Raw genomic sequence first — 26,106 nt, 5'->3', positions numbered from 1 at the left:
TGTGTGTGTGTGAATGTGTGCCACATATAAAAGTGCCCAGAGAGGCCCAGAGAGGGCGTCAGATCCTCTGGAGCTGGAGTTACACGAGGTTGCAGTTAGGGTTTCTATTTCTGGGATGAAACACTGTGACCAAAAAACAAGTCGGGGAAGGGAGGGTTTGTTTGGCTTACACTGTACATTGTAGTCTATCATTGAAGGAAGGCAGGATCCTGGAGGCAAGAGCTGATGCAGAGGCCATGCAGGGATGCTGCTTACTGGCTTGCTCAGCCTGCTTTCTTATAGAACCTAGGTCCACTAGCCCAGGGATGGAACCACCCACCATAGGCTGGGCCCTCTCTAATCAATCTTTACTGGCCTACAGCCAGATCTTACAAAGGCCGGGTTTTCTCAATTGACTTTCCTCATTTCAGATGACTGTAGAATTAGGGTTAGGGTCAGGTTATGTCATGTTGACATAAAACTAGCCAGCACAGCTCCCAACATGGGTGGCTAGGAACCAGATTTACATCTTCTGGAAGACCAGAAAGTGCTCTTAACTGCTGAGCTGTCTTGCGAACCACTAATCAAATCCTTAAACTGTAGTTAGACATGGTGGTGGACTTTTGTCGTCCCAACAGTCTGGAGGCTGACCCCGGAAGATTATCTAGAGTTCAGGTTTAACCAAATGAAAATTTCATTTGGATGTCAGACAATAGTCATGAAGCTGGGGACGGTGGCACATGTCTTTAATCCTAGCACTCGAGAGACAGAGGCAGGAAGATCTCTGGGAGTTCGAGGCCAGCCTGGTCTACATAGCAAGTTCCAGGGCAGTCAGGTTTAGGTAGTGAGACCCTATCTCAAAAAAGAAAGACAGAAAACAGGCAGTTTCTTGGGATGCCCGAGTGTGACTCTGGCCCTGCCCTCTCTCCTTGCCTCTTCACATTCATACAGTCTTATGTAAATGCTGCCTTGTGTCCATGGCTGGTCAATGATTGTTTTTGTTTGTTTTTAAAGCAGCCTGGGCTTTCTGTCCCCCCCCCCCCCCCCCAATAGCTGGGGTTGTTTACATTCTCCTAACTTACTGACCAAAAGGACCCCTAATTTGAATCTTGCTACTGTGACAGGAGCTATTATCTACACATTTTTGGGGCAGACAATATGCAATTTCTTGGATCTCCTCAGTCCTGAACCCTTTAGTCCAGGCTTCCCAAGTTGCTTCCAGAATGATCTACGGTCTTTCTAAACGGAGCCATGACTTCCTTGCTTTAAAGCATGACTACTTCCTCTTTGAGTGGCCCAAGAAGGTGCACACGGAGGTGGCTTTGGTTGGTCCTTCAGCTGCACCAGATTTCAACGGTTTACATGAGCAAGAACAATTATGATATTAAAAGATATCCTTTAACAGCCAAGATTTGGGTGTTGTATGGAAGATGGGTAACAGGCCCTGCCGGAGCTCTCAGCTATGAGATAAGCCAGGTGGGCTCTTGTGTTTGTTCCCCCTATTCCAGCAAGTTCTACACTCCTTAACAGGCCTGTTATGTAGAAGTGATCACAGTGAGGCCTCACCCGACCTGCCTCTCCCATCCAACCCTGTCCTCACAGCCCTTCTCACAGTGGTTATGCTACGAAATAATGGCTTGCTTGTTAACGGGAGGTCTGCTGTGACTCTTGTTAAATATGGAAGACTTCATTTAAGGGACGGCTCTGCTAGGGTTTTGTAAAATAGAGATCTGGTTTAAGCCCAAACACAAGGACAAGTGAGTATTTATAGGCAGGGACCTGTATTGAGTGAGGTTGTGTCACTGACTGAAAAGTTACTAAGAGGAAGTTCTGGGGGGGCACAGGATGATTCTGGCTAAACCTACTTGACAGGATTCTTACAGAAGGCAGGCCGGTGTGAGAGAAGGAGGGTGGGGATTTTCACTAAACCGAACCTGCAGGATTCCAGATAAAACTAGATTCTAGGAGAACAAAGATAGCTCAGGCAGGAGGCACGCTGAGGCTTAGTGGAGGCTGACAAGAATTCGGGCCAGCAGAGTCGGAGGCAGTCAGAATTTGTTTACTCGGTTTATTTGTAGATTTACTTATTTATGTGTATGTGTACTTTGCCTGCATGTATTTATGTATACCACTGGTGCATGCCTGGTGTCCCTGAAAGCCAGAAGAGGATGTCAAGCACCTAGAACTAGAGTTAAAGATGGGTGTAAGTAGCCTTGTAGGTGGTGGGAACTGAACCTGGGTCCTGTGCAATGGTAGTTAGTGCTTTCAACCACTGAGCCATCTCTCAGCCCCTACTCTATTTAACTTTTACCGAAGATACCCATTTTGCAGACCGCTCTGTAGCATTGGTGGCTACATCTTGCTTGACCTGGCCATCATTTGTACAATGCTTTGAAGGAGTTATTTTTGTTAGTGGGAATTGAACCCAGAGCCCCATTCATGCTAAGCACCTGCTATACCCTGGAGCTACATCTCCAGCCCCAGGGAATTATAGACTTTCTTGTTGTATCGTTCCATAGCTTCCGGGAAGGGCAAGAAGCCATGGAAAAGAATAAAAGGCTCTTTCTCAGCTTAAGGTCATTCCCAAAACAAGTAGGTTTCTTGGCTGCTTGGTTATGTATTTGCAGAAGACATTCTTCTCGGTGGGGCTGAGAGCGGCAGCTAGGCCATGGTCTGCCTTTCCCAGGATTATAGGGGAACGGACACGTCAGACTGACTCAGCTTCTGTAACGTACAACCCATGAAGGCTATAGAGCGTTGACTCGGAGTCCTAGACGGAGAACAAGATGGGTGTTTCGGAAACTTGGGTGTCTGCTTCCGTCATCTCAAGCTGCTGCTGTACAGAGCTGCCCTTCATCCCCTGGAGGAGCTGCTTCTGTTCTCTGCTCCTTCAAGATGTAGCTTCCTGCCGGGCAGTGGTGGCTCATGCCTTTAATCCCAGCACTCAGGAGGCAGAGGCAGACGGATCTCTGTGAGTTCGAGGCCAGCCTGGTCTATAGAGTGAGATCCAGGAAAGGCACAAAGCTACATGGAGGAACCTTGTCTTGAAAAACCAAACCAAACCAAAACATGTAGCTTCCCTGGGAGCTTAGTCAAACTTGGAAAGACAAATGGAAACTAGTATGTTTGTTTATATAATTTATTGAACATTGAGTGTGTGCTCTTGTCCTTAGGTTCTGGAGAGACAAAAACATATCATAAGTATGACATGGTCTCTGGCCTTTGGAATTTTATGGTTCAAAAGTAGAATGAGTACATGTAAACAAACATGTTGCGTACGCTGTGATAAGTGTCAGGTGACCTTGCATCCTGAGACAGGCTTGGCTTATACCTGTTGTCCCCATGTCATCACAAGGAATGCTCCTTTTCCGACAGTGGTGGCGCACGCCTTTAACCCCAGCACTCGGGAGGCAGAGGCAGGCGGATCTCTGTGAGTTCGAGGCCAGCCTGGGCTACAGAGCGAGTTCCAGGACAGCCTCCAAAACTACACAGTGAAACCCTGTCTCAAAAGAACCAAAAAAAAAAAAAAAAAAAAAAAAAAGCAGCAGCTCCTTTTCACTCTTACAACGAAGGGCCACAGTCACGATTTCCACGAACGTTCCGGTATAAGGAGGATACACAACATAGAGTTGCTTTCCCATAGGGCCATTGAGCTGGGAGAGAAGTTTGGGTAGCCAAGGCCAGGGATCTTGGGGGGAACTTGGGGTTCAGGTGGGAGAAGAGGCGTATTTCAGGAATGCAGAGACCTCTGCAGGCAAAGAGAAAGTGTTCTGGAAGTTAGTTTAGATATTGTTTGCCCACATCTTAAGCCAGATATTGGCTTAACTTAGATACTGTTTGCCAAGATTACCCTTTGACAATTCAAGGACATTATAATACACATACGACTGTCTAGACACCACTGCCCCCTCACCCCCTCACCCCCTCACCCCCTCACCTCCTCACCCCTTTCTTTCCGGCTAGGAATGGAATTCAGGGCCTTGTGCGTGCTAGACAAGCTGCTCCCTCTGAGCTACATCGCAGGGTGAATTTGTGTTTTGACGATCTCCTAGGTGTTCTTGGGCATATAAAGGTTAGATCTAGGTCCCCGCTGAGGGGCCCAGGGAAGCATGATCAGCTAGGCAGAGGAAAGCCAGTTAGAGACTGACATTCTAAGGGGTTAGGGAACTATGTAAGTCACACCAAGGATGGAGAGAAGGGTAAAAGATCCTAGCACTATTGAGGAAGAATGATCAAGACCCGGGTGCAGCCTTATGTTATTTTCAGGCCACAGGATACTTGTACCAAACGGAGGAACCGAAGGGATTTCTAATCTGAAGATTTACTTGGTGAAGATTTACTTGGATAGTGTTGGCGTAGTTCATGTAGACCTAAAGCAAAATAACGTCTGCATACTTTTTTTTTTTTTTCAAGTCTTATGACATGCTTGACAGTCTTGTTTATCTCTGGCAAGAAGCAGCAATGGATTCCAAAGCATCGTTCTGCCTTTTCATTATGGCGGGATACCTGCCAAGCCTTATCTCCTATGTTTGCTTTGTTACCGAGTATGTAAGACCTTTGTGATTCATCAGTAGTCTACACAGTGCCAACTCCTCTCAGGGGAGATCCTCTGTGTCCTGCAAGTTGCGGCGTGACCTTGGCCTGGATTTTGGAGGCGCGCACTCTGTGGGAATTGCGGCCACATCTCAGATTCTCTGAGACTGAGAAACGACAGCAGCACAAGAAACACATCATTGACGCACCAGGCGTCTCAAGAAGTAGAGACAGCGGGTTCACCAGGAGAGAGGGCCTGGGGCAGTCCCTTTGCTGAATCCTTCAAAGATGAAGGAAAAAAAAAAACCTCTTCCCTTCGCCTCCAAAGATAAAACGGTTTTATCCTGCAGGCTGCGGTCACCAGGCCTGCTGGCTTTGTACTGAAGCGGCAAATGATGACATCAGTAACCAAAGCCCTAGAAATTATCTGAAGAAAGCCTTAAAGTTATGAAAAGAAAGGCCAACGGGAAACCGCTCGGGCTGTCTTGTCGTGGGGATGGGGGGGCGGGATTTTGTAGCCTCTATCCTAGGTCTGGCCGCTCCAGAGCCCCCGTGAGTGTGGTTTGGTCCAGGCAAGGCATCTCCAGTTCTTGTCTTGGTTGGGGGAACCTTCCAAATGATGGGTGTAAAGGGGATGAAGATGACTTGTGTCAGGGAGCGGGTACAACAGTCTCCCTGGGTTCCCAGTTGTGTGTGTGTGTGTGTCTTAAATAAAGGGCTTAACTTCTGTGCGGTCCAGCGTCCGCCACGCCATAAAGTCCTAACGGCAGGAAGAGCAGATGAAAGGGGAAGAGGAAAGGCGCAGCGGCGCGCACACGCTCGCTCGGAAACGGACGTCGGCGCCGCGCCGCGCCGCCAGCAGCCAGGCGCGGGTCCCCGCGGGGAGGGCGAGCGCGCTCGGGTAGCCCCTGCCCCTGCCTGCCCGAACCAGGCCGGGCGGGACCAGCGCAGCGACGGGGGGTGGTGCTGGTGGTGGTGGTGGTGGAAGCGCGCTTCCGAGCAGCGGTCGCCCCCGCGCGCCGCGCCAGTAGTTCGGTCCGAGGGGGCGGCTCCAGGGGCGCGGCTCCGCGGCGGCCGGGGCTGCTGGAAGCTGGAGGCGGGCGCGGACCCCAGAGCCAAGCCGCGCAGAGAGGGAGAGAGAGACAGAGGGAGAGAGTGGGAGAGAGGGAGGGAGGGAGGGGAAGGAGAGGCGGGCGCGCGCGGGTGGCGAGCCGGTGGCGCGGCGCGGGGGCGAGCGGCGCTGCGGGCCGTGGGAGGAAGCGCTGCGCCCGGCCCGACGGCGCTCGTTGAGCCACATCCGCGGGTCGCCGGCGACGCTGCCGGCGCCTGTCACGCACGGCCCCTCCATCTTGAAGGAAGGAGGCCGCCGTTTCCCCACCGCCGGGGCGGGCAGCCGCGCTCATGGCGTTCAGTCCCTGGCAGATCCTGTCGCCGGTGCAGTGGGCCAAGTGGACGTGGTCTGCGGTCCGCGGCGCGGGCGCGGGCGAGGAAGAAGCCGGCGGCCCCGAGGGCGACCCCGAGGAGGAGGAGGACTCGCAAGCCGAGACCAAATCCCTGAGTTTCAGGCAAGTACACCGCGTCCCAGCCGAGATGCCTGGCGCGCGCCGCCCTCCCCACCCCGCGGTCATGCTGCTGCTGCTGCTGCTGCTGCTGTGCGCGCGCGCCGCCCGTGTGTTCCCGGCTCCGCTGCGTCTTGTCCCCGCAGCCGCCGGGTCCCCCGTCCCGTCTCCCCGGCCCCCCCCTTGTCCCCCCGCCCCGCGCGCTGTGCCACCCCGAAAGTTCGGGCGCGTTGTGTCTGCCCAGTGTGCTTTCGTCCCCTGTCTTGCCTTGTGAGCTTTCTGAACCCAGCCCCGCATCCGCAGTCTCCGCATCCCGGTTTGCCGGGGTCGCTTTCTTTAAGCGCCGACACCCGGGCTCCCGACACAGTCACACCGGGTTAGTGTCAGTGGATGAGGCCAGGAGGGATTTGTAGCTTTTTTTCCCCCTACACGGTGGGCAGGAAATCGCTTCCCCCCGCCCTGCTCGGCCCCGCCAGTGTCCTAAAATGCAGCCGTGATAAAATAAGAGGAATCGCGTGATGACAGGCCCCGGGCAGCTGGTGAGAAATGGTGGTCTCTGCTGAGCTGTCACACGTGTGATTGTGGAAGGCAGGTGACGGCGTTTTCAGCCTCGAGTGACTTTCAGACAGGTAGAGGCCTACCAAGGAACAGGGCATGGCTAGAATTGGCTTAGTCTGGGGGTGGGGCGGTATTAATTTTTTAAGCCTCTGGAAAAGGGGTCTATTACGAGGAGAGGAGTTGATTGGAAAACCGCCCCCCCCCCAACCCCTTTCGGGTGTGAAAAGCAAAGATGACCTCAAAAATAAGTGGTCCCGGTGAGAAGCTCCAGAGGACGGAAGAGATTTCGGGGAGCTAGGATGCTGGGCATCCGCTGAAAAACTGCTGCATCCTCTCTCAGCCGGGTTGAGGATTGATTGGTTGGTTTGGTTGGAAAGTTAGACCGAGGTGCTGGACTTGCACCCTTGTGAATAAGTGCATTTTAAAGGCAGTTGGAAATACCTTTGACTGTGGTAATGCCTCATTTTTCCCCCTTGGCAGCTCGGATTCTGAAGGTAATTTTGAGACCCCTGAAGCTGAAACTCCAATCAGATCGCCTCTCAAGGAGTCTTGTGATTCACCACTAGGATCGACAGAACCTGAGGCCAAAACCCAAGGTAATACAACTTTAATTTTCTACCTCTTTGGTTTTAACTTAAAAAAAAAAAAAGTGTGTGTACCTCAAGCGCCACTTGAGAGAAGTTAGGTGGTCCCCTTGCTGATTTGGAAGGCCCTTTGCCTTTTGTCTTGTGAAATAAAACACTTTGGGCATTTGATGATTCAATGATTTCTTCATTCTCTGAAGAGAGATTGTGAACTTGGAGTATGAGATTATTGATGTTCTCAACCAGTTAGAAATTCCTTCTCAACCCTGAATAAGCAAAAACTGAGTGCAGCGGTAACTGGTCGAGTTATGTTTAGGTCTGGCTTCACCGATCCCACAGTCTAGTTGTTTTTTCTACAAGGGTGTGGCTAGACACAAAATTATAGGTAAGAGTTGATTGTTGAGTTAGGAATCTTAAGCAGTTTCAAAATTCCTTGCCTTGCCTTTCCACCAAGGACCGGTGGGGAGCCCAAGAAAATCTGGTACACATAACTCTTTTCTGGCCCCCTAGAGCCCAACCTCAGACATGGCCTTTAATTCTAGATGCTTCTGGCCCGCTAAATTAATGGCAATCTTTTTTTGTTGATTTTTTTTTTTTTTTTGATAGCTCAGGCTGGCCTTGAAACTCACTGTGTAGTTGAATATAACCTTGAACTGGTCCTGCTGTCTTCAACTGCTGGAATGGTAGGCCCGCACCACCATGCTTGGTTTATTGTTACATAGTTTTGAATAAAATTTCACTTGTTCTGATAGGAATTAATTGTTCCTTCAGTAAACAGAGGCACTGTGATACAGAAGTCGAATTCCTGTAACATTTTGGAGGGAGGTGAACCTTTTAAGGGTCAAAAGCAAGATGTCTGTCTGTTGGGATGTGTTAAGTTCTGTGGAGAACAGGGGGTGGGTGGGTAGGGGGCATGGCCTATGGGCCTGGTTAGTAAATGCTGGTCGTTAGTTTAGGGGAAATTGGTGGAGAAGGTAACTTGAACAGACTCCTAAAAGGGGGGAATTGAGGAGACAAAACTTGTATATTTTTTGGGGAGAAGAACCCTTTCTGCAAAGGGAGGAGGATTTGCAAAAGAAGAGCCCATAAGCAGTGAGGCCTCAGGGTTCGGAGGAGAAGCATGCTTTCTGGAGGAGCAGGCACAGAGGCCAGTGTTGCCCAAGTGGATTGACTGGTAATAGGAGCTGAGGTCAGCAAGGTGAGAGGGAGGCCAAGCAGTGTTAATGATGATTAGGTCTTCTGAGTGAGATAGAAAACGGGCTTGTAGGTCATCTGAACAAAATGCCCTAAGCCGAGTGCCTCAAAACAAGTTTCTTCTCAAAGTTCCCGAGAATTGCGCTTGCTAGGTAAGTGCTCTACCACTGAGCTAAATCCTCAACCCCCATATTTCTTAATTTTAAAAAATGTGTTTTTTGCATTTATTATTTGGTGGTAGGGGCATGTGCCACTGTGGTGTTTGGAGGACAACTCGGGAATTGGCTCCGTTCTTCCACTGTGTTGTGTTGGTTGTAGGGACTGAACTCAGGTCTCTCGTCAGGCGGAACAGTGAACACTCCCGGGGCCATCTTGCTGACCCAAGATGTCGTTTATGACATAAATAAGAGTCTCCTGGTGTAGCCCAGGCTGGCCTGGAACTTGTGCCCTGCCTCTCAAGTGCTGCTGGGCCTGACTTCCTTTTGGCAAGGCTGTTTGGCTGCTTTGTGGAGGAGGGGCTCCGGGGTGGCTGTCCTCTGTAGGTGGCATCTCCACCCCACTGTCTTACCAACCTGATCACCATAAAGTGGGGGTTCTATGGGACGACTCTCAGTTCCTCCGATCTTGGAATTGATCATGACTTCTTGGGCTCCCAGGTGATGTAGCTTAGTGCTTACTTCCTAGGTTGCCTGGGGAAGTAAGTCACTGGACTTTGTAGAGGAGGTAGAGTTCCTGGTGTATGGACACCCCTTTTCTGCAGTTTGTTTTTTGACTAGAAATTGGGATCTCCATGCTGTGTGTCTCCTGCTGAGTCTCCAACAGCCCCTTGAGCCGGCCCTGGGCTGGTTCTGCTCCGGGTCAGGACTCCTCGTTCTCACGGACTGATAGGGTGCAGAGGGGCGTGGGCAGTACTTTGTGTAAAGGAGATACTGCTGGCCTCCATAGGTTCCTTCTCTCAGAATTCTCGAAGATTAGGAGGGAGGACTGGATGCCTGAAAGAGCTGTGTTGTGGGCCTTCTCGTCACATTTAAATAAAGACCACAGGACATATGTTAATAGCTGTTTGAAAGCCTCTTGGAATTGTCCTCAGCTTGGGCAGCCTTTCCTCGGTCTACCAGTCTGCTGTTCTGAATAATCTGCCGCGTTCTTTGGTAAATGAATAGAGGCTGGGATCGGCCCCCGCTCCTCTATAACCCCCCAGCCACAGACCCACAATTGTTTGGGCCTTCCTGTTCCAGCGGCTCTCACATTCTTTCATTCTGTGTAAATGTTTTCTTCTTAGAGAGTCTGGGATTAGCAAAGTTCCCGGGGTAGTTCGTTGCTTTGGAATGTGACTGTAGGGGGCGGAGAGTGGTGGTGTGTAGTCTGGGATCTGACCCTGCCTGTTATAAAATCCCCCAGTTTAAAGTCTTTAAACAGTGGGGCAACTCCTCAGACTGGTTAGTGTCTGGCCTCTTTTTTTTTTTTTTTGGTTTTTTGAGACAGGGTTTCTCTGTGTAGCTTTGCGCCTTTCCTGGAACTCACTTGGTAGACCAGGCTGGCCTCGAACTCGCAGAGATCCACCTTCCTCTGCCTCCCGAGTGCTGGGATTAAAGGCGTGCACCACCACCGCCCGGCTAGTGTCTGGCCTCTTAAGGACCTCTTGGAGTTAGTCCAGTATGCGGATTGCCTTGGCACACATACAAAGTTGTCCCCAGAATACAACGGAAGTATGGGTCTTGCTGAAGATGGTTTCACTGAGCAAAAGTTGTTCTTTTTTTTTTTTTTTTTAAGATTTATTTATTTATTATGTATACAGTGTTCTGCCTACATGCATGCATGCTTGCAGGCCAGGAGAAGGCACCAGCTCTCATTATAGATGGTTGTGAGCCACCATGTGATTGCTGAGAATTGAACTCAGGACCTCTGGAAGAACAGCCAGTGTTGTTAACCGCGGAGCCATCTCTCCAGCCCCAGTTGTTCTTTCTTTTAATGATTTTTTTATTTTATGTGTGTTGGTGTTTTGCCTGCGTGTATGTCCATGTGAGGGTGTTGGAGTTTCCTGGATCTGGATTAACAGACAGTTGTGACTGCCAAGTGGGTACCGGGAATTGAACCCGGGTCCTGTGGAAGAGCAGTCAGTGCTCTTAACCACTGGGCCATCTCTCCGTCCCCAAAGAATTTTTGTTTGTTTTTGTTTTTCGAGACGTGGTCTCTTTGTGTAGCCCTGGCTGTCCTGGAACTTGCTCTGTAGACCAGGCTGGCCTCGAACTCGAAGATCTGCCTGCCTCTGCCTGAGCACAAATTCTTAAGTCAGTTAGTTCATGGTGAAGTTTTAATTTCTTAGACTGGCTGTTTCACTTTCATCTATAATAGTCAGTTTTATTTGAATTTCTGCGGCTCCAAACCATGGTTGGCCAGCACGTACAAAGTGGGTGGGGCTGTCTTCTCAGACTTGCAGTGAGCTAGGCTTCCTGTCACTCTCGTGTATCACTCATGCTCTGTCACCTGTTTCCTGATCCTTTACATTCAGAGAGAAAGACAGTTTTGCTTTTTATTGGAAACTGTTTTAAGAACGTATACAAATTTTGTAATGAGTCCTCCTAAGGACAGTTTTATGCTAGCAATTAAATAGTAGGTCAGGTTGTGTTGTTTTTTTTTTTTTTAAAGACAGAAAGAAAGTTGGCTTCTGAATATGTAATAAACTCAAACTAACCGAAAGTATTTCTTGGAAATACCACCCTGGCAGCCGAAAAGTTTCCACTGGTAGTTCTGTATTTGCAGTTTGCTTTTCCCAACAAAAGGTGCTTGAGCTGGGTTCAGCTTGTTTTGTTTGGAGACAGGGTCTCACTGGATTAGCCTGAACTCCATAGGTAGCCATGCTTGACCTCAGACTTAGAGATCCTCACGCTTCTGCCAAAATGTGTGAGCCACCATACCCAGCCATTTTAGCTGCTTCAAAAAATTATTATCATTATCGTGGGGAGAGGCACACATGCCAGAGAGAGAGGTGTGTGTGTGTGTGTGTGTGTGTGCACGCGCGCATGCATGCATGTGTATGCATGTGTGTAGAGGTCCCTACGTGGGTTCTAGGGATTGAATTGAACTCAGATCCCCAGACTCATGGCTGAGCCATCTCACTAGCCAGTGAGCTACTTTAGTTCTCTTTTTCTTTTTTTGAGCTGAGGATCGAACCCAGGGCCTTGTGCTTGCTAGGCAAGTGCTCTACCACTGAGCTAAATCCCCAACCCGCTACTTTAGTTCTTTATTGCTGGTGTTGATTAAGAAATGCATTTTTTTTTTTTTTTTTTGAGACAGGGTTTCCTCTGTGTAGCCCTGGCTGATCTGGAATTCACTCTGTAGGTCAGGCTAGCCTTGAGCTCACAGAGATCCTTCTGCCTCTGCCTCCCAAGGGCTGGGATTAAAGGCGTGCACACCACCACTGTCCCAGTGAGAAGTGCAAAATTATTCATTGACATAATTTTGGTATGTAGATCAGAAACATCAAGCCATGCTCAAGGCCAAATTGGGTCACCTACTTTTTTGGGGCCCTCTAGGGATAGAAAGGATTTAAAATTTTTAAATGATTGAGCCAGAAGTGGGGGCGCACACCTTTAATCCCAGCACTGGGAGGCAGAGGCAGGCAGATCCTTGAGTTCAAGTCCAGCCTGGTGCACAAAGTGAGTTCCAGGACAGAAAAAAAAAACAAAACCAAAAGCAAAACCAAAACAAAAAATTCCTCTCAAAAATGAAATGTTTGAAAAAAATTGTAGTGATGCTCTTTGGGAATATAGCCAGGCTCAAGTGGCTGGTTTTGTATCTTGGTAGCAGTTGAGTACTTGGGCCTGGAGAGAGGCTTGGTAACCTCTATCCATACTTCCGCCGGTTTCAGAGAAGTGACCGGTGATGCCGTGAAGATTAATAAAGAAGGTGGCTGTACTCAAATAACAAGTGAACAGTGTGTATCAGTTTCCACCCATGTGGGCCCATTTGTTCGGGAAAGGCTTCCTTAAGGGAGAAAGGTGGCCTGACCCTTTGTCTCCTTTGGAAACAGTACACTTGACTTGTCACTAAGGGATTCAGAGAGTTAAAAAATAATACGTATTTGGAAAAGAAAATCAAGCATGGGAGAAATCATTTTGGAATCATCTAGCAATACAAGTACCAACCAACATAGACTTTTAAAATCCGATCTTATTTTAGTTTTTGATTATATGTCAGTGTGTGGGTTTGAACATGCACGGCAGTGGCCCGTGGATGCCAGATCTTTGGAGCTGGAGTTACATGTGGTTGTGAGCCAAACACGGTTCTCTGCAAGAACATTACAGGTTCTTTTTTTGGTTTTTCGAGACAGGGTTTCTCTGCATAGCTTTGCAGCCTTTCCTGGAATTCACTCTGTAGCCCAGGCTGGCCTCGAACTCACAGAGATCCGCCTGGCTCTGCCTCCCGAGTGCTGGGATTAAAGGCGTGTGCCACCACCGCCCAGGTGCACATTACAGATTCTTAACCACTGAGACATCTCTCTGTCATCACCAACATAGACTTTGCATATTCAGTATTTCTAATGTAATATTGGGTGCTGTGTATGAGTCTATCAATATATGGTATATTTATTGGATGTTTAAGATCTAGAATACAGTCTTGCTAAAATCTGAGCCCTAGATTTTTTATTCTAAAGCTTTGAGCATATTTATAGGCAGATATTATGCCAATATTTTTATTAGGTACATATTGAAGTGGTCCATACAAATCTACAAGTATGTTTTCTTCAGGATTTAGTTGAATATTTTTTTAACCACAACAAAATATGGGTTTATTAGAATGTCCTAGAAATAATGAGACTAATAAGGACATTAAACATGACCTAGTCTGACAGTTTAACATATGTGGCCCATCTACCATGCCCCAGTTTAACGCTTTGATTTTTTTTGGTATGATTGGCTTTTTCACAGCTTAATTTAGTTTTTTTCTGTGATTCTAGCCTAAGATGTTTAACGCTTGAAGACCTTAGCCTTAGCGGCATCCTGCATTTCTGTTTTTTCTCCAGTGGAGTGGGGAATGTTGGTTTCTTTGTTACAGTGTAGTGAGGTAGGGAGGGAGAACTTCCGTATGGCACTCCACCCAAGACACTGTTTTGTGTTAAGAAAGCTGTTTTCTCAGAACACAGAGCAGTGTCTGCTAAAGAGCACCAGGGCAGAAGAACTCTCACGCCTGCCCGAAGTGAAGATTTTAGTGACTTTCAAATCACTTACTCCTTTTAGATGCAGCAAAGTCAAGGCCTTTCTTTGTTTCAGTTTTTGGTTTTTCCAGACAGGGTTTCTCTGTGTAGCCCTGACTGTCCTGAAACTCACTCTGTAGATCTGGGCTGGCCTCGAACTTACACAGATCTGCCTGGCTCTGCCTCCCAAGTACTAGGACTAAAGGGGTGCGCCACCACACCCGGCTACAAGGCCTTCTTAAGTATTCTAAGGATTAAACTCCTTCCTGAGTTGCATCCCTCCCTTATCACCGGCATATTTACTGATAATTTCTGTGGTAGAGGCATTTTCTACCTGTGGGGTTGGGAGTAGTCCTAAATGCCCCCACGGGAACAATGGGTATGGCCTAAAGGCAAGCTCCAGTGTAGTACGAATCTTAGAGAGTCTTATTTATAATAAGATCAAACCCGAGGCCTGTTATTGGGGTGAATGATGGAAGATCTGAGAAGCAGAACAAGCCACAGCTACCTCACCTCGCCAGTTCCTCAGCTGGTCCTCTTTCCTCCGACTGCCAGCTTCTGTGGCTCTCAGCTGAACTGTGCTGCTCCAAAGCCCGAATGCTAAACCAGCCAAATGCTTGACTAACTTAGTTCCTAGTCCTCAGGTCTTATATACCTTTCTGCTTTCTGCTATCACTCCCTGGGATTAAAGGCGTGTGTCACCGTGCCTGGCTGTTTCTAAAGTGGCCTTGAACTCACAGAGATCCACCTGGCTCTGCCTCCCAAGTGCTGGGATTAAAGGCGTGCACCACCACTACTACCACCACCACCACCACCACCACCATCGCCCAACTTCTGCTATGGCTTGCTCTGACCCATTTTCTAGCCACCATTTTTGGCTTTGTTCTTGTGGCTGTCTGTTCTCTGACCCCAGATAAATTTATTAGGATGCACAATATTGTGGGGTAAAGTTTAAATCAGGCATTGTGGTAAACCGACAGTTCTCTCAGTGCTCAGGAGCTGGAGGCAGGAGAGGCGGGAGTCCACGGTCGTCTTTGGCCGCCCAATAAGTTCAAGACCAGACTGGGTTATATGAAACACCTTTCTCAAAGAAAACCAGAAACCAACCAAGCAGTGATGGCGCACGCCTTTAATCCCAGCATTCAGGAGGCAGAGGTGGGAGGATCTCTGAGTTCGAGGCCAGCCTGGTCTACAGAGCAAGCTCCAGGACATCCAGAGCTACATAGTGAGACCCTGTCTCAAAAGTCAGGAAAACAAAACCAAAAAGCCAGAAAAGCCATTGTAGTCCTTCTCCGAAGCAGCAGTCTTATCTACAGGCAGTCCTGGGGTGTGGCTGTTTTCTCATAATCTCCAAAACCCGCCCTAGTGTGGGGGAGTCCGTCATTTGTCCATTGAACAACCATCTTCCTGGAGCTTTGATAACCAAGGTTGCTAACCATACCTGTGACTGTAGGGGTTGGCTGTAGAAGGCCCCGGTGCTTTTGAGTTGAGGATCTCTGCCTCCATCCACTTTGAGCACCAGCCTAGTCCTGACCATTCTTAGGGTTTGCTCTTGCTGGCAAACTCACTGGGGATTGCTGATGTCATGGGTCTCTTGCTGCTTCTCAAGGGCAAGTGTGCCTGGCTGCCCCAGATACTCCTGACAGCTCTGCTACTCAACTGCATCCTTGGCCCCTGCGTTCCCTCCTCTTCATTCCTTTTGCTTTTGAGGCTGAGTCACCGTGGAGCCCAGGCTAGCTCCTGGTTCTCCCGCTCAGCCTTCTCCTGCTGCAGTTGAAGGGTATGCATCACAACAGCTGGTCCAGCAGCCTCTTCTCTGGAGCACCGCTGGGAAAGGAACAGTGCATGCTTCCCAGTTCCCGTTACGGGATGCTCACCTAACCCGCTTTCTAGTTCAGCTGCATATTGGGTATTTTAGGTGCAGGTGGTTTTTGTTTAGAGCATTTCCATTTTAGCAGTGATGCTGAGGCAGGATATGATTTCTGTTTCAAAAAGTGAGACATCAGGACCAGAGCCTTGACTGCGCTTACTTGGCATCAAGTCTCATGGCTTGACTGATCACACGCTTGCACATAGTAAATTGGTGTAAAGTTTTGTTTGTTTGGTTTTTGTTTTGTTTTGTTTTGTTTTTAGAAATATGTAAAATCCTGCAGGGGTGGTGGTGCTGGTGGTGGTGGTGGTGGTGGTGGTAGTAGTAGTAGTAGTAGTGGTGCATACCTTTAATCCCAGCACTAGGAGGCAGAGGCAAGCGGATCTCTGAGTTCAAGGCCAGCCTGGTCTACAGAGTGAGTTTCAGGACAGGCTCCAAAAGCTACATAGAGAAACCCTGTCTCGAAAAACCAAAAAGAAAAAAATATGTAAAATCCACTAATAGTTTAACTCTTGGGGTTGAGACAGGAGGGTCAGCACAACTTTGAGACCAACCTGACCTACATAGCACCAGACCCTGAGTTCAGTCTCCATTCCTACAGGGCAGGAGGGGGGCGGGCTTGCACATCCAGAGCTCCGTGAAATGTGTTTCACAGTTTTCCCCTCCTGGGAATTTGTGGCTCCCCCGTGCAGGGTTTGAGAAGGCTAAGAAGAAATGAAAGGCCTTCAAATGCTGCCAGAACAGGGTGTGTGCTGGGGAAAGATCCTCCCGAGCGACAGCTAAAAAGTCCCTAGTAGATGGGTCTTCCTGTGCCTGTGAACTTGGCGTGCGTGCACGTCCATATGCGTGTGTCTATACACTGTAGTTTGGGTTTCAAACAGCAGACGTTTGCTGCACATGTAGACACAACCAGCAGGAGCAAAAGTCGTCTTTGGGTAAGCACGACAGTTGTACAGGAAACATTTTATTTTCTTGATAATCAGCCTCAGCTCCTGTGTGGGTAGCAAACGCCTTTAGTCCTGGTGCAAGGGAGACAGAGGCAGGCGGATCTCTTGAGTTCCAGGCCAGCCCGGTCTACAGAGTGAGTTCCAGGACAGCCAGGGATACATAGAGAGACCTTGTCTCTCCACAAATAAGTAAAAGTAACCACAGTATCAGCCCTTCAATGAGGAAAACGTAGGAAGGGATCGGTTTCTCTTCTCCCCGAGTCTTGTCTGGTGAGGAAAGGGGGTGTGGAGAGGCACACAGCCCCCTGGGACTCTGCCTATTCTGAGGTAGAGAGACAAGGGTTGTTATGGTTTGTTTGTTTTGTTTTTGTTAGTAGTGTTTGAGATTGGACCATGGCCTCACCCCCAGGTAGACGAGTGCATTTCTCTGAGCCATGTTCCTCGTTCCCATTGCAGTCCTGTATTGTTTGGTGGAGGTCCACTGATTGCTTCTTAGCAAATTATTTCAAAACTTAGCTTGAAGCAGTTTTGGAAAGTGGGGCAGCTTAGCCAGGCAGTAAGTTGGCTCAGGTCACTCTTGAGAACAAGGCCCTTGGGAGACGTAACCTCCCAGGTTAAGGGTCTTTTACTCTGGCCTGCTCCTTTTCACCGGTTAGTGCTGGAGTGAGGTTCAGGTGAGAAGCCCTGGTATAGTGTTGTTTCAATGTCCTCACAGAACGGCAGCTGGCTTCACTTCCCCAGACTGACTGGGCCACTAGCGAGCAAGTCAGAGGCCTCAGAAGTCACAGTTACTTCCACAGAACCCTTTCGGTGACACAGGTTAGCCCAGTGGTATGCCAGGAGGTGAAGGCTCATTGGGAGCACCGTTGCTGGAGCTGGTCGCCACAGCTTCGTAGATGGCCAAAGGGTGTGATTTCCGGATCCATCAACTTCCCCCAGCTTCCTTCCCTTAAGGTCTCTTGAGCAGCTTTCCTGGGCACAGACAGGATGACCGTCCTGCTCTGGGAGTGTCTCATGCGCTCACTGTCTGGGGGCTCCTCTTGCTAAGCATTCCTTTCTCTTTTTATCATGAGCCTCAGCTGCTTCCCAGCGGTGTGGGTGGTTACTGCTTTCCGAGAGAAGCAGTTGGTATTTTGAGTTCTGCAGTGATTATTTCTGAAGAGATTGCACATTATGGCTGTTTGGCAGCAATGGCTTGAAGCTCCACAATTTCAGGTCTCTGCACTGCAAACCCATCTGTCAGCACGTGTCTTCCTGCTGGAGTAGTGCAGCCCTGTGCCGAGGGCTTTCTGACTTCTGTCTGTGGTAGAGGGTTTCTGCGCCACTTGAAATGTGGCCTCAGATAGATCCAGATGGCTTCCAGAACCGATAGGCACCACATTATCGAGAGGATCAAAGAGTCAATTGTTGGTCTTGGCTTCTCTGGAGAAGGCTTTGCCTTGTTGGTAGACGGACGCTTCCTGGTTAGCCCTCTTCTTTGGTTCCTTAGAGTATGGCCTTCAGAGGGTAGAATTTGGATCTCTTGATTTGAGTGGATTGTGCTTGAAATGGAACCCAGGGACTCAATGCATACTAAATGATCTTCCACTGAATCCTACCCCACCCCACCACTGCTCCCACCCCTGTTCTCTTGGGTCTCTTTTTCTTTTTCTTTAAAGATTTATTTATTTATTATGTATACAGCATGTATGACTGCAGGCCAGAAGAGGGCACCAGATCACATTACAGATGGTTGTGAGCCACTATGTGGTTACTGGAAATTGAACTCAGGACCTCTGGAAGAGCAGCCAGTGCTCTTAACCTCTGAGCCATCTCTCCAGTTGGATCTCTTTTTCAATGAAATAGCACAAAATGCTGTTTTGCAAACTTGAAATGAGTTCTTTAACATTGAAAATGCACCAGTTTTGTTTATTTTTTACATGTAAAACTTTAGTCTGTGCGTGTACACTGAGGGTGTGTGTGTGTGTGTGTGTGTGTGTGTGTGTGTGTGTGTGTGTGTTACCCAGGCTGTTTTCAGACTTGGGATCATTCCCACCTGAGCCTCCCGAGTGCTGGGGTCCTCCTCAGCAGGTGCTACCACGCTGCCTCTGTTAGAATTTAAAAGTTACCTCAGAATGGTATGGTAGCAGGGGCCCTGTCTCCAAACGAAAATAAAACACCAAAGAGCTGAACTTGCCCTCCCTGAGCTCCTTGGTAGTAAATACTTTTCAGTTTCAGAGGTGACAGGGAAGGGTTAGTACAGTTGGCCTGCTCTGGATAGGTGAGTTAGTGTTGGTGTTCCGCCTTAGACATCCTCATGGTACGGTGACCCTAAGGAGACATTCTGCCTTGACGGAACAATCCCTCCCCATGCTTCCATGTGGCCTGGGGCCCAAGGGCTGTCAGAAGAATGTGAACTGCATAGTCCACCCCCGGGAAAAGACCTTCAGGGTCCTTTAGTCCCTGGACAACTGGCTTTTCATTCTCCACTTGAAGGCCCATGACCTTGGCTTTTGTGATAGTTTTTGTTTGTTTGTTTTGGTTTTTCAAGACAGGGTTTCTCTGTAGCTTTGCGCCTTTCCTGGAACTCACTCTGTAGCCCAGGCTGGCCTTGAACTCACAGAGATCCACCTGCCTCTGCCTCCCGAGTGCTGGGATTAAAGGTGTGCCCCACCACCGCCTGGCTGTTTTTTTTTTTTTTTTTGTTTTTTTTAAATTTGACAAAAGCCACGGTTATCTTGGAAGAGGAGCTGTCAATTGAAAACATACATAGGATAGATTGCAACTTAGAAACATCAGCCACTAGAAACCCAGACACGAAGTTCGAGGTACCCCTCCCTCTCTCAAGTTTTGGACGCTCGTCAGAAATGCTAATGTGGGCCTCATTACCATTCTCCTCAGGTTAGAAAGGGGTGCTGCCTATTGGAGCCAGTTTTTCTCCTGACACCCTGGATTTCTGCCCCGGAGGGGAGGGCAGGATACAAGGCTAGTGCAGAGTGGGGCCCTGCGGGGCCTCCAGAAGGAAAGGGGGCAAAGGAAGATGAAATGTTAGCCCCGAAACAGCTGTCAGTGTGCAGCTGAGCGGCCTCACGGCGTACTGTGTAAATATTCCTTTCTCATGCGAAAAAAGATCCCCTGGGCCGGGCAGTGGGCACTGGGCATCAGCTCTGTTGGAGCACTGGGTTCTTAGATGGGTAGGGTAAGGGGCTCTTTAGGGAGTGAAGGCCCCTGTGGAGGGCAGTCTGGGGACAAATTAGTTGGCTCATTTCCCAGATCCCTTGGCCTTGGCTTGACAAATCATCTAGGAGGAGAGGACTGAGCTGAGGGAATGCCGCACCCATCAGCTCAGCCTGTAGACAGGCATTTTCTTGATGGATGATTGATGTAGAAAGTGCTGGGATTAAAGACCCGGCTCACTGTGGGTGGCGCCATCCCTGGGCAGGTGGTTCACCTCAGTATAGGAAAAGCAGGTGGAGGCAGCAAGCCCGGAAGAGCAGACCGGAAAGCCATGCTCCTCGTGACCTCTGCTGCTTCAGTTCCTGCCCTGAGTTCTGCCTTCTGCCTCGACTTCCTTCTGTGATGAACTATAACTGTAAGCTTAAGGATCCCTTTCCACCTCAGTTGCTTTTTTTTAAAAAATTAATTCATTTATTTATTATGTATACAATATCCTCCCTGCATGTCTGACTGCAGGTCAGAAGAGGGCGCCAGATCTCATTACAGATGGTTGTGAGCCACCATGTGGTTGCTGGGAATTGAACTCAGGACCTCTAGAAGAGCAGCCAGTGCTCTTAACCTCTGAGCCATCTCTCCAGCCTCCCACCTCGGTGGCTCTTGGTCATGGTGTTTTATCACAGCAACAGCAAGTAAAGAAACACAGTTTCCCAGAGTTTCTTTTTCTTTTTCTTGGGTGGGGTGGGGGGAGGTGTTTCAAGACAGGGTTTCTCTGTGTAGTTTTGGTACTTGTCCTGGATCTTGCTCTGTAGACCAGGCTGGCATTGAACTCACAGAGATACGCCCGCCTGCCTCTGCCTCCTGAGTGCTGGGATTAAAGGCGTGCGCCACCGCCGCTGCCGCCCGGCAGTTTGTTTTTCTTAAAGGAAGGGTCTTACACTATAACCAGCCTGGGGTACACGCGAGCCACTTGGCTTCTCAAGGAGCTGTAGGGGATGTGTGAGGGAGGGTGTGGAGGAAGTGAAGTTAGAATTCGGAAGGACAGTGACTTGCCTGGGTGTCTCATTCTTCTCCAGCTCCCCTCTTTGCATGTCTTAGCCTTCATGCCCACAGTCTGTGTTTACCTTTTAATAAACTTCAGCGCACAGGGAAGCCCAGGCCCGTGCCCCGTGGTGTGGATCTTAATTCTGCGGCACCCTTTTCTCTTAACCCTTGTGCTTAATTAAATGTATACTGACATATTTATTAAACTCCAACTCAGCTTTACAAAATAGAATTACAAACCGTAGCCAAAGTTAGGCAAAGCTAGAGGCGGCAGGGTTGTGAGTTTGAGGCCAGGGTGGGCTGTGTAGTGTAAATACTCTACGTTATGTTCTGTATCGTCCCCAGAAAGCCCAGCCAAGCCCCTGGAATGCCAGCCGCTATGTTTCTAGGCTGTTTCATATGCATGGTTTTTCCTGTTGGCGAGGGAAGGAGTGGCGTCATCTTCACGTCTCTGTAAATAGAACTCAACTAGCACATGTGGGCTTCCTCAAGAAGGACTTACGATCCAAAAGTGGCAGTGCGATCTGCCACCTCCAGTGTGGGTCCCTGGGAGTGACACACGAGAGATCATTGAGGACATTTTTCTGAACCGTGAATCTGCTGTACAGTTGTCCCCCTTTCCTGTAGGACGGGAGCCATTTTATCTTTGTTGAGCGGTTTCGATGGTGCTCAGAGTATGATGCCCTGTCAGCAAAGCTCGTGTGAAGATCCGAGTTCAGTCCCCACACCACGCTGGGCAATGTGGTGTGCACCTCTGGGAGGGTTCAGAGACCAAAGGGCTCCTCGATGGTTGCCCTGTGGTCAGTCTAGCCTGACGTGAGCTCCAGGCCAATGAGAGAGCCTGTCTCAAAGGAAGGAGATGGCATTCCTGAGGGTGATACCCAAGGCTGCCCTCCTCCAGCCTCTGCAGATAGACACACCTGAACATGTGCACACACACATACAGGCATTTCTAAAGTGTGTGCAACTAAATGGTCTTAAAAAAAAGATGTCTTTTTATTTTATTAGGTTTTATTTGTTTGTTTGTTTTGTTGTGGAGGCAGGGTCTCACCCTAGCTGGCCTGGAACTCAATATTTAAAGGAGTTGGCCTTGAACTCACAGAGACCCCCCTGCCTCTGCCTCCTGAGTGCTGGGATTAAAGTTGTACACCACCACGTTCAGCTTTATTTTTATTTTATGTGTGAGAGTGTTGGCCTACGTGTACATATGTGCACGATGTGCATGCCGTATGCTTTGGAGGTCAGTAGAGGGCGTCAGATGCCCTGGAACTGGAGCTACAGACCAGTCTTCTATAAGGTCTCACCAGTTAAGAGTTCTCTTAACCATTGAGAGCGCTCTCTCTACCCCCTGCCATACTGCTGTCAAAGTTCAACAGCTATCCTAGCAAATACCAGTACTTCGATACCTTGTAGGTGAGGCTAGCCTCGAACTCCTGATTCTCCTGCCCCTGCCTCCCAAGGGCTGGGGTTACCTGTATAAGCCACTGAGCCGGCTTTACTTCTGTGTTTTCTTTGGACAGTTTGAGCTCATCTGTTTAGGTCTGTGGTCTATTTTCAGTTAATTTTTGAGTTTGGATAGGGAAGTGGTCCGGCAGCTTCATTGTTTGACTCATTGTTTGACTCGAGGCCCTCAGTTGTTTCCTGAGGCTGTCTTTGTCCCCGTGCAGACACAGGTGCTGCACCCTGGGGTCAGTGCCTCGCTAGGTCTTTTTAGTCTCTGACTGTTTGTAGCTGCACCCAGGCAGGGCTTGACTTCCTTTCATCTCTGAAATGCTGAACTTGGTCCCATCCCTGAAAGTCTGTTATCTTGGAGACCACGCCTCCTAAGGGAACCACGCCTCCTAAGGGAACGCCCACCTTTGCCCAGCTTGTTCTTCTGGTTTTGTTTTTAATTGTGGTCTGATTGAAGCAAGAGCCTTACCACTGAACTACCCTATGTCTGTGATATAAAGGATCTTTAAAATCCACACATCAGGCTGGCAGGATGGCTCAGTGCATAAAGTGACCAGAGTCCCAGCCCCGGAAACCAGCGACGTGCAGTGGTATGTGCCTCCACTCAAACTAAATCAGTACATACGTAAGTGTGTGTGTGTGTGTGTGTGTGTGTGTGTGTGTGTGTGTGTGTGTGTGTTTAAAGAAATTTCTTTCAAACACAGATTTCTATAATGCTTCTAGATATGTCTTTGTTTTTGCTGGGTGTGAAAATTAAAAAAGGAAGTAGTTTGTTCAGAAAAGGAAGTTGGTACTTCAGGAAGCCTAGCAGTCCAGTGAGGGTCATGATTTATATGTAAAAACATGAGGACTCTGAGGTGGTGGCCAGAAGAGGTGGTTGACATTTTCCTCACAATTGCAAAGAACTTTGAGGTGGGATCGTGTCCTCACCTGGACCATAGCCTTGGCTCTGTGCCTATGTCTAGTAGACTGTGCTGTAGATTATAGGGCTCTGTGGTGGGTGGGTGGGTGCACCATGTCAGGAACACATCCAGTAATTTGATTTTGCACTTTGAACTAGTAATAGAGTGCTGGGTGGGATCATGGGAGTGGCCTTAGAACTCCTTACCTGCAATGTAGGAAGCAGAGAGAGCTGACTGGGCCTGGAGCGAGAACAAGGCCACACCTCCTAATCCTTCCCAAACAGTTCCACTAACTGGCAACCTAGCATTCAACTGTATAAGCCTATGGGGGCCCCTTCTCATTCAAACCACCATACCACCCTTGGCCTTGGGGTCAGTGTAGGGTGAAGTAAGGGTTACTTTACTACAAAATAGCCTGTTAATTGAGATAGCTAGAGAGATCATAGCTTTCATTAAAAAGTGGTGTCCTTCAGTTCCAGTACCGTAGGTGCTCACTCCTTTGTATAAAATGAAATGTGCTGCCTCTGCATATCCTCCCATGTGCTTGTAAGCCACCTCTTGATTACACAAGATACCTAACGCAGTGTAAATGTTACGTCAGAAGTTGTTATTGTTGGAGGATCATTTCAAGTCTGGACAGATGTAATTTTTTTTCTGAATATTTTTGTTCTGTAGTTTATTAAATCCACAGTTGTGGAACTCACGAATTTTTATTAAATCCACAGTTGTGGAACTCACGAATGTTTCTGGCTAGTTTATTGATGTTATTCTCTTGGTGTGCTGACTTAAAATCAGACTTTATCATCTCTATCTATGTAGAGATGCCATCTGTACGAGGTTAGGTACTTGGAGTGGTGTCAGGAATGAGCTCGGAGCTTTGGAGGATAAGGGAAGGGCAGGTGCATTGGTTTTTTACCCTTGCTGTGATAAAACCCTCACCAAAGCAGCTTAAGGGAGGAAGGGCTTAGCTGGGCTCATAGTTCTGGGGGAAATAGCCTGGGGTGTCAGGAAGGCCTGTGGCAGAGCGGGATTGTGGCTGGACACATTGCACCCCAGGAAGTGGAGGGGGCGGGAGGAGGGAGAGAGCGAGTGCCATTTCCTCAAGGTTTTACAACAATCCTGAGCAGTCTCACCAGCTGGGAACCAAGGATTTGAACACAGGAGCCTGTGGGGGACACTTCACATTCAGACCACCACAGCAGCTATATAAAATTGGGGAATAATTTAATTCTTATCTAGAGTTATTGCACAGTAAAAGGCCTGAGAGTAGCTCGTTCTAGAAGAAAGCACAAAGTGTTGGCCTCGGTGTTCTGTAGACGTTGGTTTTTCCAACAGCAAATAGAAGATACCTTGCATGCCAATAATTACTTCAAGAATTGTGTGTGTGTGTGTGTGTGTGTGTGTGTGTGTGTGTGTGTGTGTGTGTTTTGAGACAGGGGGTCTCAGTATGTAGCTCATCTGACCTCAGACTTGGAATCTTCTTGCCTCTGCCCTCTGAGTGCTGGGATTGCAGGCCCCTGGTATTCCTCTGGGCTCCGTATTGGGCTCTGAATCACTGACCTGCATTCAGACCACTAGCGATGAGAAGTAAGCTGTGGCTAAACTTGGCTCTTGTTTTTTTCTGGGACCCTGTGTTCGAGAAGTCTGTATTCCTAGAGCTTGCTGAGTTTTCCTTGTGAGGATGACCCTCCCTGTCAGTCATGAGCAGGCTGCTTTTTTTTTTTTTTTTCCACGTGGAAATAGTACCTTTCTTCCTGTTACTGATGGATCTCTTTGCTCCACTTACCCGAGTACAGCCAACAGTTTATAGGATGTGGCTTACCACATCAGTCCTGCTCGTATACCAGCCACCTTCAGTTAACGTCAGTCCAGAGGGCTCATGGCTTAGTCCTAGGCTGGCACCTCTTCACAAGAGATCTTGGTCTCTGTGCTCCCCCAAACCTGGCTTGCCTGCAAATTCTAGGGTTCCCACAAGTGTGATACTTCATTAGAACTGACTCTGGTACTCCCCAGTCCCAGTGTCTACCCTAGTAGATCGTATGATTGAGGGAATCATAGATAAAGGGAGTGAGGAATGTTATGTGTTCATGGTGTTTCTTTTTTCCTTTGTGTGGTCCTGGCCATCCTGGAACTTCCCTTGTAGGCCAGGCTAGACTGGAACTCGCAGAGATCCACCTGCCTCTGCCTCCCAAGGGCTGGGATTAAAGGCATAGGCCCCCATGCCCAGCTCTGTTTTTGACTTGTCATCAAGGCCCCGTGTGTTTGCTGTGGTGGCCAAACCCGGTCCTGTAGACACTGGACGAGAGATGGTCCGTCAGAGCCAGTGTGTATGCCTGAAGTACGGGAGGGAGGCCCCTTTTCTCGGGGTAATGTTAGATATTTAGAAACAGAAGAGAAGGGTCATCTGTCTGGAGCCAAGGAGAGGAAGTGGCAGATTGCCTAGATCTCCAGCATCTTGCCTCAAGGCTCAGGTCTGAGCTCCAATGCCTTTGTGATCACACCGGACCCCGGGCACTAGTTAGTGTGCACGTGTGCCGTGTTCCAATGGCTTGCACTTGCCTTTTGCATTTGCATGCACATTTGTTTAGTGTGTGCTTGTTAGTGCGGGGTGTGCATTTGCAGGCGGAGGCCAGAGGTTGATGCAGCTGTCTCTCCTGGGTCACCTTCTCCTTATCTTCTGAGACAAGGCCTTCAGGAATCCCACCCCCTCCCTCCCCATTCTAGGGCCACAGGGGGCCCACCCTATACCTGCTTTTTGCCTGGGGCTGGTGATCTGAACCCAGGTCCTGTGTGTGTGTGACAAGAGTGGCCTCCCCAGCCCTTTTCAGGTGAGGCTGAGTTACAGAAACACCTGTGAGGCCGGTATGGCGGCTCATTCCTGTAATTCCAGCATTGAGAGGCTGAGGCAGGAGGACTGCCACAAGTTGGAGGCTATCCTGGGCTACAGAGTGAAACCTTTCTCCAAAAACAAGTCAGGAGAGGTGGCTCGGTAATAATGGATTTTCCCCGCCGAGCCTGACAGTCTGAGTTCAGTCGGCAGGACCTGCATGAAGGAGAAAACCGGCTCCCTTAGATTGTCCGCAGGCTATACAGGCAGGCTGTAGTCTGGACCCCCGCCCCCCATGTAATTCAAA

At 49.0% G+C, this 26,106-nt stretch overlaps 1 protein-coding gene across 6 annotated transcripts in view; it reads left to right on the top strand.

The window, feature by feature from the left end:
• Tacc1 (transforming acidic coiled-coil containing protein 1) overlaps nt 1-26,106 on the top strand; it is a 97,342-nt gene that overhangs the window by 32,829 nt on the left and 38,407 nt on the right. For 2 of the 6 annotated variants that reach the window (XM_036209257.1, XM_036209256.1), the window contains exons 1-2: nt 5,709-6,077; nt 7,110-7,225. The exons of 1 other annotated variant lie outside the window; for it this stretch is intronic. In XM_036209257.1, coding sequence (XP_036065150.1) covers nt 5,914-6,077; nt 7,110-7,225 — 280 coding nt within the window. In that variant the 5' untranslated portion in view covers nt 5,709-5,913. 3 more of the 6 variants (XM_036209259.1, XM_036209258.1, XM_036209260.1) reach the window with 3 other exon arrangements.

The sequence above is a fragment of the Onychomys torridus genome, chromosome 17, assembly GCF_903995425.1.
Source record: "Onychomys torridus chromosome 17, mOncTor1.1, whole genome shotgun sequence".
Lineage (NCBI taxonomy): Eukaryota > Metazoa > Chordata > Mammalia > Rodentia > Cricetidae > Onychomys > Onychomys torridus.
The sequence above is the reverse complement of the archived record's forward strand: the minus strand, read 5'-3'. Positions and strand labels throughout refer to the sequence as shown.